Source organism: Protomyctophum bolini, assembly GCF_963924005.1.
Source record: "Protomyctophum bolini genome assembly, chromosome: 12".
NCBI classification, from domain to species: Eukaryota; Metazoa; Chordata; class Actinopteri; order Myctophiformes; family Myctophidae; genus Protomyctophum; species Protomyctophum bolini.
This window is the reverse complement of record NC_137873.1, coordinates 17,329,570-17,342,861: the sequence shown is the minus strand read 5'-3', so window position 1 is coordinate 17,342,861 and position 13,292 is coordinate 17,329,570. Positions and strand designations below refer to the sequence as shown.

The window sequence follows — 13,292 nt, the reverse complement described above, 5'->3', positions numbered from 1 at the left end:
AGTTGCTGATGTCACCGGACCAAACCATCAGATGCCACCAAGACGGCCGCTGATGCCACCGCACATCAGCAACTATGATGTCAACATAGACCCAACAACGTGGGTTTGATATGCATTCGGTCACAGGCCCCCCCTTTGATGCAATTTCTATCCGTGGTATCCTAGTCTAAGATGTGGGATGTCTGCATGTTCTGCAGTGGTGGTTCTCAACCTTTTTGAGGGGCCCTAGCCCCTCCAATGCATGGCTTTTGGAAATTTCATCATAGGCCAGCCAAGTCTATGGCCTTTAATATTTGTTTAGGGTAAATTATGACGGCATAAGATGTCATCTCGCTGATATAAATACTGTATCTTGTAATAATTTATTTTTTTATTTTTGTGGGGCACTTTTTGTGTGTAACCCAAATTTTGTCCTAACACAAACATTAAATGCCATTGACAAATGACAATGAATGGACAATTTTGAGTGTTTGTGTAAACACAAACATTGTGTAACACAAACATTGATATGTTGTATAGCTGATAGTACTGTGCCAATTCTGATTGGCCGTAATGAGATGATGTATGAGGATGTACGATGATAAGAGTGCCCCTCAATTCACACAAGTGTGATTTTAACATTTTCACAGACATGAGAACATTTACCCAAACATCTGTACGCCCCTCACTTCACACAAGTGTGATTCTTGCGCTAGCCCCTCCTATGTCCAGCTTTGAGACATTGAATGCCATTGATAATGAATGGCCAGTTTTTTTGTGTTTGTCCCAACACGAACATTATATGCCATTGAAAATGAATTGCCATTTTTGACTGTTTGTGTAAACACAAACATTACACAAAAAACAAAAGTGATTGGCCTGAATGAGATGATATTTTGAGGTGAACTTTCCCTTTAAGTGGTTATGATGTACAATGATAAGACTGCCCCTCACTTCACACCGTTGTGATATTTCTTTAGCTCTGGACCACTGGCATATTTTGAACAATCCTCAAGGTACCCACCCTACCACTCCACAATAGATGTATAAGAAGGCATAACAGTCATTTTAAAATGAACATTTAACATAATAGCCTTGGGCGTTCCTGACTCCCGAGCCATGTGAATTATAGGTCAGGAGCCTGTTTCTGTGGCGTGAGGCCGCTTGATGTACAAGACCATAAGTACATCCCACAGTTATGATGTACATGTACACCCCCTGGACATGACACTATGTCCAATCAAAGTGTCAAGCAGTGAGGCATTGAGTCCAATATAGTCTTTTCTATGACCCTGACTATCTAGTCTCTGGATGGACACTCTACATGTCACTGAGCTGGTAATATTTAACACCAATCATCTTAAAGTTGGACTTGTGTATATTGAGCCTTTAACAGTGAATATTACATTTCAAGCTTTATTCCCACATAACGCCTAGTAGTTCAAAATATTTCTTAAACCTGATGGACTTGAACACTCTGAGGGGAACATTTTCCAGAAATAGCAGATCTACCATCTTGCTGCATTGTGACCTTGAACGGCTATTTTTGGCAAAGAGATGTTGTGTGAAAAGAAGAGCGAACCAAGTCCATTTGGATGCAGTGTTTAAGTGATGTCAGTCTAAATATGGACTTATTTGACTTATTTCATTAACATCATTGACTTATTTCATTAATGTCCTTGGCTTGCTGGCAGTGTGCACAATACATTTGTCACTGATCAGTGCTGTGGTTTGCTAGATTAGCTGCGGACAGCCGCACAAATGTTGGTGTCATATCAACGCACGCACGCACGCACCGCATGATGAGTCGGACATATACACACACTGGTCTGGTACCTCCTGTAGGACAACAGATAAACTCTCTGTTTCAGTTGCAAGGGTCTGTCCCCTGTGACCTTGTAGAACTTAACACTGGGTGACATTGAGGGCCTTGTTAACCACTTACTGTACTTAGAGGAACACTTCCGTTGTGTGAGCTTGCCAGACAACTCTTCCACAAACTTTGAATGCTACAGTGTGTATTGTAACTGGGCCTCACAAAAAGTTCAGACAGAAAGCAGTTCTGTTCATGATCATATTTTAATTTTAGAGTTCTGGTAAGCAGCAAGCTACATCATCGAAGCTGTTGGGTGCATGGTAAGTGGTAACCTTGTCGGTCCAGAACTCTTTTTGGGAAATGGAGAAAGAAATTACCTGTATTCCAATGGACCCAATATAGCTATTATTTTAGTCATAAGCTCTTGTTAATACTTTCCATTGGTTCAATAATTGAGCAGTTTAGATGAATAACAGTCTAATTCCATACCAATTAATTATCCCTATAAATCATGGATAATAACTAAGGGTCAGGGCAGATAGGCCTTTTCAGGGAGGGGTCAGAAAGAAATTATGGGCTTAGAGGTTATTCATCTCAACTGCTCAATTTATAACTGCACAGACACACCTGTGACTTGTTGTGTGCTTGTAGATCAGTTATTTTTGCTACTGTTGAATGACACTTTTGTACGATACCCTGCTTCAGCAGGCTAGGGCATTAAAAACATTAACAGTTGAAATGTGGAGATCAAATCTTTCTGTCCGACAGATATGCTTTCACTAATAAATAAATATAATAATAATATAAATATTTTTGGAAATATTTTTTTCCTCTCACCCAGGGATAACAGCCTCTGGTTCTCAATGTTGATTATGGGACCACTCTCAGATTAAAGTGACCATACAGTGTAGAATGGCTGGGTCCCAGAGATAGAGACTCAGAAAACTGCAAAGCGTGTTGTTTGAAATTTTTATTTACAGTTTGTAGAATGGGTACAGTTCAACGAAAGTACAGGTCAATACCAAATAAAACCAGAAAAATAATTGAGGCTTGTTCACATAAGGGTCCTCCTAGAAAAACCGGGCGAAACATGTTCACTGTGTACAGTATAGAAAAATCACACCCATGTGAAGTGAGGGGCGCTAATATATTAAAGTTGAACTCATGTTGATTAGGTGATGTAATGGTGATGTAAAACAAACGGTGCCAACACAAACATTAAATGCCATTAACAATAAAGAGACGATATGATGTAATGAGGGACAATATTTCCCTTCATTGTCAATGGCATTTTTAAAACATTGAACTAAAAACAAACATTAAACAGGGGCCAGTTTTGAATTGCAGCCGCCTGTAAGTGCTCTTTGAGAGCGGTTTTGAAGGAGTGTAGGGATTTACATTTCTTAGCGGCTGTTGGTATAAGGCGTTCCACATTTTAGTGGCATAGGATAAATTTTTTTTAGTGGCATAGGATAAAAATTATTTTACCCCCTTGTTTGTGCCTAATCTGGGTTGAACGTAGTTTATTAAACTCCCTCTGATGTTGTGGTTTGGACGTTGACATTAAGGAAGTATTTTGACAGGTATATCTTAGTGGTGTAGCGAATTTTGGCCCATTGCAAGTTGCTGTAATCTGTCGTCAGCCCTAAGCCATTCCCACAAAATGTCTTAATTGACGAGCAATGTTTTATTCGTTAAAAGTTCCACAGCTTCCACATGTACAGTGTTTTGCAAGAATAAATGCTCAACAGCTGATGCAAGACTATAGTGACATTATACAGTACATGAACATACAGGGCTCAAGTGACACAACAGGACACTGCAGAGACAGTGCAGGGCTATACGTTAAACATTCAGTACTGTTAGACAACACATACAACCCTCAGTTGGTCATTTTTAAGTAATTGCATGATTATGTATAGCCTTCCCGGGAGTGTATATGCAGTATAGATTACATGATTATACAATGTACAATACAAGGTCGCAATCAAGAGTACATAGTCCCTAATGAGATCAGATTATAGGCATATTATTATGTCCATATTTATTATATTTATTTGATATTCTGTCCGTCTGTCTATCTTTCACTGCTTTTTTTGTCAATGAATGTCCTAGTTCGTCCTACTACAGTGTTACGCGAAAGCTACAAAGTAGAAAAAAGCATTGAACAGACAATAAAAACAACATTGTCTGTCCTGATGAAAGTCTAATGACCGAAACGTCGAAAGTGTCCTCTTCTTTGTTTTTCCAAAGATACCCTTGGCTTTTTAACGCACCATGTCACCAACCTGTTGAGTTATGCACCAGCCTTTTTCTATATTGGTATGAATTATGTCCTTGCGAGGGGTTATAAATCCTCTTCAGTTTCACACCGCTATTTGGACAGGACCAGATGCTGTCAGCTCTTGTAGAAGACAATTGTAATTGTTACAATTTAACAAAGTGTCTGTCCTGGGTCAACCAGTCTTTGAGGAGCTGGCCTATCCACTTACCGAAAGTTGGACTCTCTCGTGAATTGCACCTAAATATTTTATAGCGCTGCACAATGCAACATTGAAGCATTTGGTTTCTTAAAAAAGCAATTACCGGTAAGCACAATAAACAAATGGCACCACCACCAGAGGCAAGGTAGCTGGCTTATTCCAACCATGAAGGCAAGCCTGGGAATATAATGGAAAGAAAAAGCAATTTGATGCATTTATAGGACCTACTGCTCTTAAGTTGGCCTACATTTTTTTTTAGGTTTCTTCGCTTAATTTCATAGAAATATTGTACTTTTAACTCCACTACAAAGGAAGGGACTCTTAAAATCCGCCGCCATTAATTAATAGCGTCCTGCCAGGGTTTTATCACGCGTAAAACTTACTTTGAAGAGCCAAATATCCGTAATCGCATGTTACAGTGACAAACTGCTGTGTGTGTGGTGTCTTGACCGGTTGTTGTTCTCTCGGTCGGTGGTGGAAAAATGTCTCAATGTCGTTTCTGAGATACAGGGCTTTGAATGCAGAGCTTAGAATGGAAGTGGATGCGCGCGCATTTTCAAAATGGCCGTGGCCACTGTCCTACTTGATGTTGTTGTTAGCGATCGGTAGCTAACGATACAATCGGATCAAAACATGGATTAAAGAATGTAAACCCTGGAACACGAAAGTCTCATGTTTGGCAGGCTAGGGTACTAATTTAACCCTCCATGTTCCTCGTTTCTGGCGGGCTCTGTGTTAAGACCCTAAAATACGTAATATGAATTAACCACTTAAGTCCCTTTTCAAATATAGTCAAAATAAAAGATCTACAAGCTCGCAACGTGTTTGTTCTCACTATATTTAACTTATATTTTTAACTTGCTGTTGATGTTACAGCAATGCATTAATATGAAAAAGTTAATATATTTCATAATTTGTATTTTTGAAACATGGCCCCCGTAAAACCCCTTTTCCCTTTTTACCTCCTTTTTATGATGATTTCCTATTTTTTGTTATATAGAAGTGTATATTTGTAAATGTTCTGATGAATTGGACCCTATTGTAAACAAGTGTAATGCTTTATGGTGTCGTCCACAGTTAACAGTTTTTGTAAGTTAATTGTGCTTGAAATGTACCTATTCTGCATACTGTCAATCAATCAATCAATCAATCAATCAATCAATCAATCGGCTACTTTGTCCACCCCTGTGGCAAGTGTGTGAACTTGAAAGGACTGCATTTCAAATGCTGCAACGCATGGATCTACAATCCAAATCCAGGATCCGTTCCCCGCGCTTTGTGGAAGACCGGGCAGCTAACCCTCTTTGAATTGACGAGCACCCGCCGCAGCCAATCACTGCCGCGAATACGTGAAAGTCGTGTTTACTCCATTTCTTTCAGCCAATCGGCGGCCGCGTGCGTCATCCCTGTAGAATGTTGAATGTGGGTTAAAGCCGGATCTATGCTCCGTACGCACGACGGTGTTGCGCGCACCGAAAATAGCAAACCTACAAGCCCACAGCGTGGGGCCTCTGCGATGCGCTGTGGGCTTGTAGCTCTGCTATTTTCGACAGTCGCACGGCGAAGTATATATCGCTCCCCATCCCCCATCCATCCGTCTATCCATCCTGCACGCGCTTTGTTCCTAACCAACCTACTCATAATTCAAGTTTTTGTGTTGTTCTTAAAAGCCATGTGTGTCAGTGATCATCGGTAAGGAAATATAAGAATAATGTGTGGGTTTATATATTTTGTTCTTTTTTTCCCTTTTGTGGTTTTACACATTAAGAATTTCACGAACACCCTTTCTTTTCTTTTACGCATTTTACGCACTCATGTATCGCATGCGTTGTCTCACGCACTAGCACTACTGACTGCTTTTATTTTGCTTTCTTTCTGTAACAATGGGGGGGTTGACGTGAGGAAATTAGGCCACGCGCACCGCACTGTAACTGCACTAAAAATAATTCTGCCTGTTGTGTTGACACAGTCAAACACCAGCACCCACACAACGCACTGTGCCATCCTTTGCGTACGGGTTCGTTTGGTTCCATGATGTTGTGTGTGTTGCACCGTCTCTCGACTCTCACACAGTTAAAAAGGAACGAACGCCGAGGATTTTATTGAGTAGTACACGACCGCGCGTAAAACAAGATCTTGTCGAGTCGAGTGCTGCTTTAGCTGCTGCTGCTGTGTGTGTGTGTGTGTGTGTGTGTGTGTGGTGCGTGCGTGCGCGTATTCGAGTCTGCTTTGGTTCTGTTCGAAGCAAACCGGGTTGCGTGCGTGTATCCGCGTGCTCGTGGGCGCGCATTTGGATCGACCTTGGCGCACAGCGAATTGATAGTGTATTATATAAATTACAACAACCCAGGGAAAAGGGGGCGGGGGGAAGCCAAGACGCGTGCATGTGACAAACACGCACGTAAAAGGGCGGAGGCGCGCTTGGGAGGAGGGAGGGAGTTATCATAGGGGAGTTATCTATGGTTTCAAACACGGTCACACGCCAGAGGGGGCGGGGTTTATCAGCACTTCATTGGAACTGAAGGGGAGATGGAACAAGATGACGGCGGTGTTTCATTTCTTCCGCAGTTGCATTCATTCATTATTATTACTTGCCATCATTATTAATGGCCATGATTAATAACGACGGTCGAACCACATTAATTACCAGAATATTAGCAACCGATCTAACGGTCGTTCCGTCGACTGTGCAGAGCATTAACAAAAAAAAACACACAGACTTGACACTTACTTAAAAAATAATTTAAACAAAATCCGTGTTGCTTTTTAGGCGGTTCAGCGGTTGGTCTGTCTATCTGTCGGTGTCTGTCGGTTAGTCGTCGACCATTTGGTGACTCAAAGATCAACATCAATCAATCACACCGTCACGAGACGTCAGACGAACGAACAGGCTAAAATTATAAGGCAATTCGGTTTAAACCGGACCACAAAGGAACCGTTCATTTAAACCCCCCTCCGTCGCTGCTTTTCTCGCTGCCGTCAACGACGGTCCGAGAACCCAAACATCACATTTGAATGTTTTTTTTTTCCTGTTGAGAAAGGATACACTGTAAAATGTGTGGTCTTAATTTAACCCCGAGACAGTCGTCCTCTACTACCTAGTAAAAACCTTAATTTATCCGTTTGTAACCATGAGAGTGTGCAAAATGGAACCAGACGGACCCGTAAGGGTTCATTTGGTTCCATTTCGCACACCCTCAGGGTTAAATTATCACTCTGACGGTTAAATTAAAACTAAAATTGTGAGAGTGTGGGATGGAGGGGGGTGTGTCCTCCGGGTTTAGAAACGCTATCCATTGTTCCAGTGCGCGACGGCACGGGGGACACGCCCCCGTGGGCGCGTCTTGACCAATGGGAGCGCCCCATCCGCCTCTTTGTTCCCGCCCACCAGCCTATATTAAAAGCCGCGGCTCGTCTCGAGCGCTGCCCACTGGCAACAATATAGCCTAATACTGATCCATTAAAAAGAAAGAAAGGATTTATACTTTATTATTCAGCGTCTCGTTTCTACCAACCGTCCTTTTTATTTGATTGGGGAAAAAAATAAGAAAATGGCAGACACAAAAGCAAAAGCAAAAGTTGCCTCTAGCCCTGACCTCACCGCCAAGGTAAGATTTATTTTATTCATATACATTTTTTTTATGTATTTTATTTGATAGAAGTAAACCGTGTTGCGGACTGTAACCTAGATCTTTTTTTACGTCCGTCTCGCGCTTGTTCGGAAGCAACGCACTGGAACTCGGACTAAACATACTTTTTTGATTTGTACATCCATGAAGCTGTTTGTGTGTTTGATCGGTGGGGGGTGTGTGTGATACAGTGTAACGGATCACCAGGGCACCGCAGAGAATAGAAACAAGAGAGGGGCTTCTCTTCATTGTGTTCCCCGGACACCGACACACAGTCTGCTGCTTGCTCTGCGCGCGCGGTTCTTTGTTTATACGAGCGTGTCCATTCCTCCGTGAGCGCCAGAGCTATAATAATAATAATAACAACATCCAAACAACAACAATCCATAACGTTTTTTGACATTTCCATAATAACACTTCAAACGTGTAGTTTTTGTGCGTGTGGATTTCGCACCTAGCTATATTTCATTCAATTCCATCACCCCCTGTTGCACCGGGGGTGTGTGTGGATGTGTTGAACCGGGGAGTGTGATCAGAACCGGCCGATCAGATGTGTGTGTTGAGAGCCTCGGTGTGAACTTCCACCGGCTTGCAGCCGGCCGGCCGAGTCGGTCTGCTCCGTGTGTGACTGACTGATCTCGTTTTGAATGGACAGGTATACGTTTTCAAATCAATGTGTCCAATGTCAACTTTGGATCGACGTGTGGGTTCCGTGCTCCCCATGTTCGGTTGGGGTTAAATAAGTACCAACACAATACTCGGATCAGCTAGTAGGCTGTTATAGCCCACTATGGTGGGGGAACGACGTCAACCGTGATGATTGATCGAGATCCCCGGAGGAATGCGTCCGGTGGAGGGAGGAGCGTTGCGCGGGGATACGGCGAGCTGTATCCCCGCGCAACCCTCCTCATCCACCGGCCACATTCTCACCGAACGCAATTAAGGCTTGGGTTTGCTTCCTTCCGCGTCGGTTTGGTGTTTTACATATTTTTTAGAACATGATTTCATGTCACGAGGGGAAAGTTTACGCAGAGAGAGAAAGATCACTTTCCCTCCGCGGTAAGGTGCGCTGTGATGCCGGGTTTCAGTCTATTCTCCTATCTATAAACTATGGAGCTATTAGAATTGTATTCCTTCTTTTAACATTGTGGAGGTCGTTTAGTATTAATATCGTCTATTAATATCCCTGACACTGGAAGTCTGTCTCGTCCTAAACCCTCGGGGCTATTTATAGTCACATACATCATCATTATTGTTATATACATTTTTACGCACAAGCGCGCTTTTGCGCACGGTCGGGTAGCATGGAGGAGGAGGGGGGCGGGCCATTACGCATCGAACTTGTTCGCTTGAACACGCACTGTGTGCCAAGTTGAGAAAGACTTATTAAGAGGTGTGGATTTTGTTGATAAACACCTTAAAGGATGAGGGATTATGTAAATGAATCCATTTAAAAAATCGTTTTATTTAGCCTGTGTGTGTGCCGTGCTGTGGTGGTGACGGCGAGCTTACGTGCACCGTGCACACTGCACAGGCGGCTCGAACAAAACAAGGAAACAAAACGGGGTCCGTTTTTTTGCGCGAAAACCTATAAATAGAACCCCGTGAAAGACATTCCTGTTATTTCCTGGCGGTTCTGTGTATGCTGGAGGTTTATTTTCCCATCGTTTTGGTGTTATTATTACTGTGTGCGGACTGTGGAACCGGTCTCTGCGCGTCGTGTTCTTGGGGGGCCATGTGTGTCGTCTCCTATTGTCCTTTTAAGCCCTCGGTTAAATCGGCCAGCGTCGCGCTTGCTTGCTGTTTTTTTTTTTTTCTTTCTTTTTTTTCTTGCTGCGCTTGTATTTAAATTGAGCTATGCACCCTGGGTATTGCAGTGTTTCTCCCCGGGCGTGTCTTGTGACATATGGCACTGACGAAACCTGTCGAACTACAATACCCAGAGTGCCCCCCGAGACACATCAAAGTATCAGATTACACGACATTAAAGTGGATGAAGTGGGCGGGAGGTAGGCAGGGCCAGGCAGGCAGGAAGGGGGAAGCTGCAAATCTCTGCAGCGACCAGTGCTGCTGGCTGCTAAATGAGAGAGAGGGCCTTGAGGAGATGGGAAGAATGTTTAGCATCCAGCTGGAGGCGCTGAACACTCCACAGTTCTCTAATTTTAGACTAGTCAACATTTCAACCCCCGAAACAATATAAACACCAGTCACCAACCCACTCTAATGGCCAGGTGCTTTTGATCTGCATGGAATGAGAACTCTTATATATTACTGTTATATATTGTTCAACATGTTTCTCACTCCTCCCTGCTACAGGAGCTGAAGGAGAAGAAGTTGTTAGAAAAGGAGAACGGCAAAGGTGCTGCCACCAATGGAAAGGTGATTTAGAATTTAGAAGATGTAGGCCTAGTAGTCTGCTGTACACAAATCCTGAGTTGACATTTTAATTAACACTGATTCAATATGATTTTACTGTGTATTACACAATTTATATTTTCACTTTAAATTGTGTTGTGATGGACTTTATAAATATTTATGTCATAATGCAACCCCCGCAGGAGAACGAGGAGAATGGCGAGCCGGAGATAGACGAGGATGATGAGGAGGAAGTTGACGAAGAGGATGAGGAAGACGAGGGAGAAGGTGCGTAGAAAGTCAACGTTTTTGTATGTTGTCCTTTACATTCATAAACGCGGCGGTCCCGTCACGTGGAGCCGGCCCGGTCTTTGACCTTCTGTAGAACCTTGACTAAACGGGTCAAAAAATGGTTTTCATTGCAGGTGACGAGGAAGATGATGAAGATGATGATGACGACGTTGAGGGAGGCACAAAACGGGCGGCAGAGGATGACGACGATGATGATGAGGTGAGTGGAGGGGTTTTGATTGATTGATTGATTGATTGAATACTTTATTATCAGTATTGATAATGAAGTAAATGTAATACTTTATTACTTTATTATTATTTGTTAACAGTACATGTCAAAATGTATGCTAAAACTATAACACAAATAGCCCCATGCAGTGCGGTCTGTTTGGAGATCTGACCAGTCTTTTGTGTGTTTCTCCCTTGCAGGACGACGTGGAAACCAAGAAGCAGAAGACAGACGATGACGATTGATGCGTCTTCCTCCTCCCTGCCATCCTGCTGAACCCACTTCCTGGTTCTTCATCTTTGACTTTTTTTTTTTTTTTTTTTTCAAATGTCCAAAGGTGGAGAGGACTGAGTCAAAAAAGAAGAAAAAAAAAAAGAAGAGAAAAAAGTATAATGAAACATGGTCATTAGCAAGTAGAGTTCAACACACACACACACACACTCACTCACTCAACACAACTCTCCCCTCAAACCGCGACAACATGAATTTTGTAGGTGGAACCGATGCCACAGCAGTGCAAGAACCAGGATTCAACCCTCTCAACGATAAACAAAAAAAAAACGACCACAAAAAGGATGAATTTGTTTGTATTTTTATTTACATTTTATATTTTTGTACATATTGTTAGGGGCTGGGGGGTCGGGTCGGGTCATGGGGTCCCCGCCTTCTCAGCGACGGGTGATCCTCTCCGGAGACCAAAATCGGTCGGTGCTTCTCTTTACGAACAGATTTTAACAACTTGGTTGACCATGTTACGATATCTCAGATAACTTAGACGATGTAAAAAGAAAAAAGTTAAAAAAAAAAAGAAAAAAAGGTAAACCGTTAAAGAAAAGAAAAACCTACGCGTTGAACTCAGAGCATTCCAGTAAAAAAAATGTTTTCTGTATTTACTTTAGTTGTATCATAACTAGTTTTGTTTGTTTCTGGAGGGGCAAGGCCAAAGAGAAGGAGACGTACTTTTTTCTTTTGTTCACGTTTTGTTTTTATTTTGTCAGCAGCAACTTTTCTTTGTTTTTGTTTTTTTCTGTTTTATGACGGCCTGTTTTGATGTATGTGCGTTTGTTGTTTGACAATAAACCGGACTTTTATTTTGTGACTTGTATTTGGCATCTCTTTCCTGTTCCTCACTGTTGATGATATCTTTTTTTTTGTCATTTTCCGAAAGTAGGGCATATCCATTTAAACCTCATATACGTCATTAAACAGAGTACCCCTGGGGTCAATGGGCCCCGCCCCTCCTTTTGTCCCTCTACAATCTACATATACGGTGTAGACTCTACACCATATCTCTGAATGTTTACCCCAGAGTAGGGACACTAAGTTTCATATTGTGGTGCTATAATGCAGCTTATAAAAACTAACGATATAAAAAATACAGCATATTTATATTATATATCAAGTGGTTCTCAAAGTGAGGTCCAGCCTCAGGGTTCCTTTAAAGGGTTTTGTGGTCCCTTATAGATCTGTAACTCTTGAGTGTATAAATGGACAGATCCTTCCAGGTTCATTTGGTTTCATTTGCACACAAACTTATGAGGGCCCTTCAAATAAGAAAGTTTGCAAACCACTGCTTTATGTATTTGTTTTTCATATTCTTGCCTCCAGAGGTGAACAGGGTGCAACATGAGTGTTTCTTTTTCTTAGGGCTTCAATAAATAATCAACCTTTAGTTTGAGATAAAACACCTCCCACCACAGAAGCCTGGCATCTTCCAAGGAACAAAGGTCACTGGCTCCTGCCCAAATCAACTGGCTCCTGTGTCTGTAGAGAGGTCTCTAAACAATGGACTGTAGTTATGTTTGTTTAAAGCGAGACAAAACCAATAGCTATTAGCTAGTATAAACCTTTATCTGTGCAAAATAATAAGATATTGTTGCTGTCAGTCTCCATATTTTTCCCTCCAAATGAATGCCCTATACTTTGTTATACTAGTATAATGGCATACAAAAGTAGCTAAAATAGCTGCGTAGTATCCTGAAGGTAACACTTTTGGACATATGAGGTTTCCACAGACAGCGACAATATTCAATGTTTTATATAGTGTCTATGTTTCATATTGGAAGAGTGCCTATTTTCACCACTTCAGCAATTATTAATCACTTTCAGACCTGGCCTCCCTATTTTGGGAATATATCATTATAGCCTCAAAGTTTTAGAAAAATGTGAAAAGATTTAGTTAAAATAACAGATCTACAAGCTCACAAGGCATCACGTTGCGACAGTGTGAGCTTGTAGATCGGCTAATTGTTTAAAAAAAAAAAGGCTTGAGTGGTGGTTAACGCAAACTATGACAGCGAATGACACTAATAGCACAAGTGTATTTACGTATGTTTATCTCGGATGGCTTCACTTCCAATCAACACCTCAACAATAGGCTACATATGAATGTGTGTAATCATAAGTCATAGCTTTTGTTTGAAGTTTGTCCTGTGCAGGCCTCTGTCCGGGTTGTGTGCGTTCCAAAACAAACATGACCGGGCCTGAACGAGCCTTAGGGTGGCAGTGAA

At 42.0% G+C, this 13,292-nt stretch overlaps 1 protein-coding gene across 1 annotated transcript; it reads left to right on the top strand.

The window, feature by feature from the left end:
- Positions 1–7,687: 7,687 nt before the first annotated feature.
- Positions 7,688–11,881, top strand: ptmab (prothymosin alpha b). The gene is made up of 5 exons (XM_080778835.1): positions 7,688–7,886; positions 10,224–10,286; positions 10,466–10,550; positions 10,688–10,773; positions 10,983–11,881. The coding sequence occupies exons 1-5, from the start codon at positions 7,830–7,832 to the stop codon at positions 11,025–11,027; spliced, it is 336 nt and encodes a 111-aa protein (XP_080634961.1). The 5' UTR covers positions 7,688–7,829; the 3' UTR covers positions 11,028–11,881.
- Positions 11,882–13,292: the final 1,411 nt, after the last annotated feature.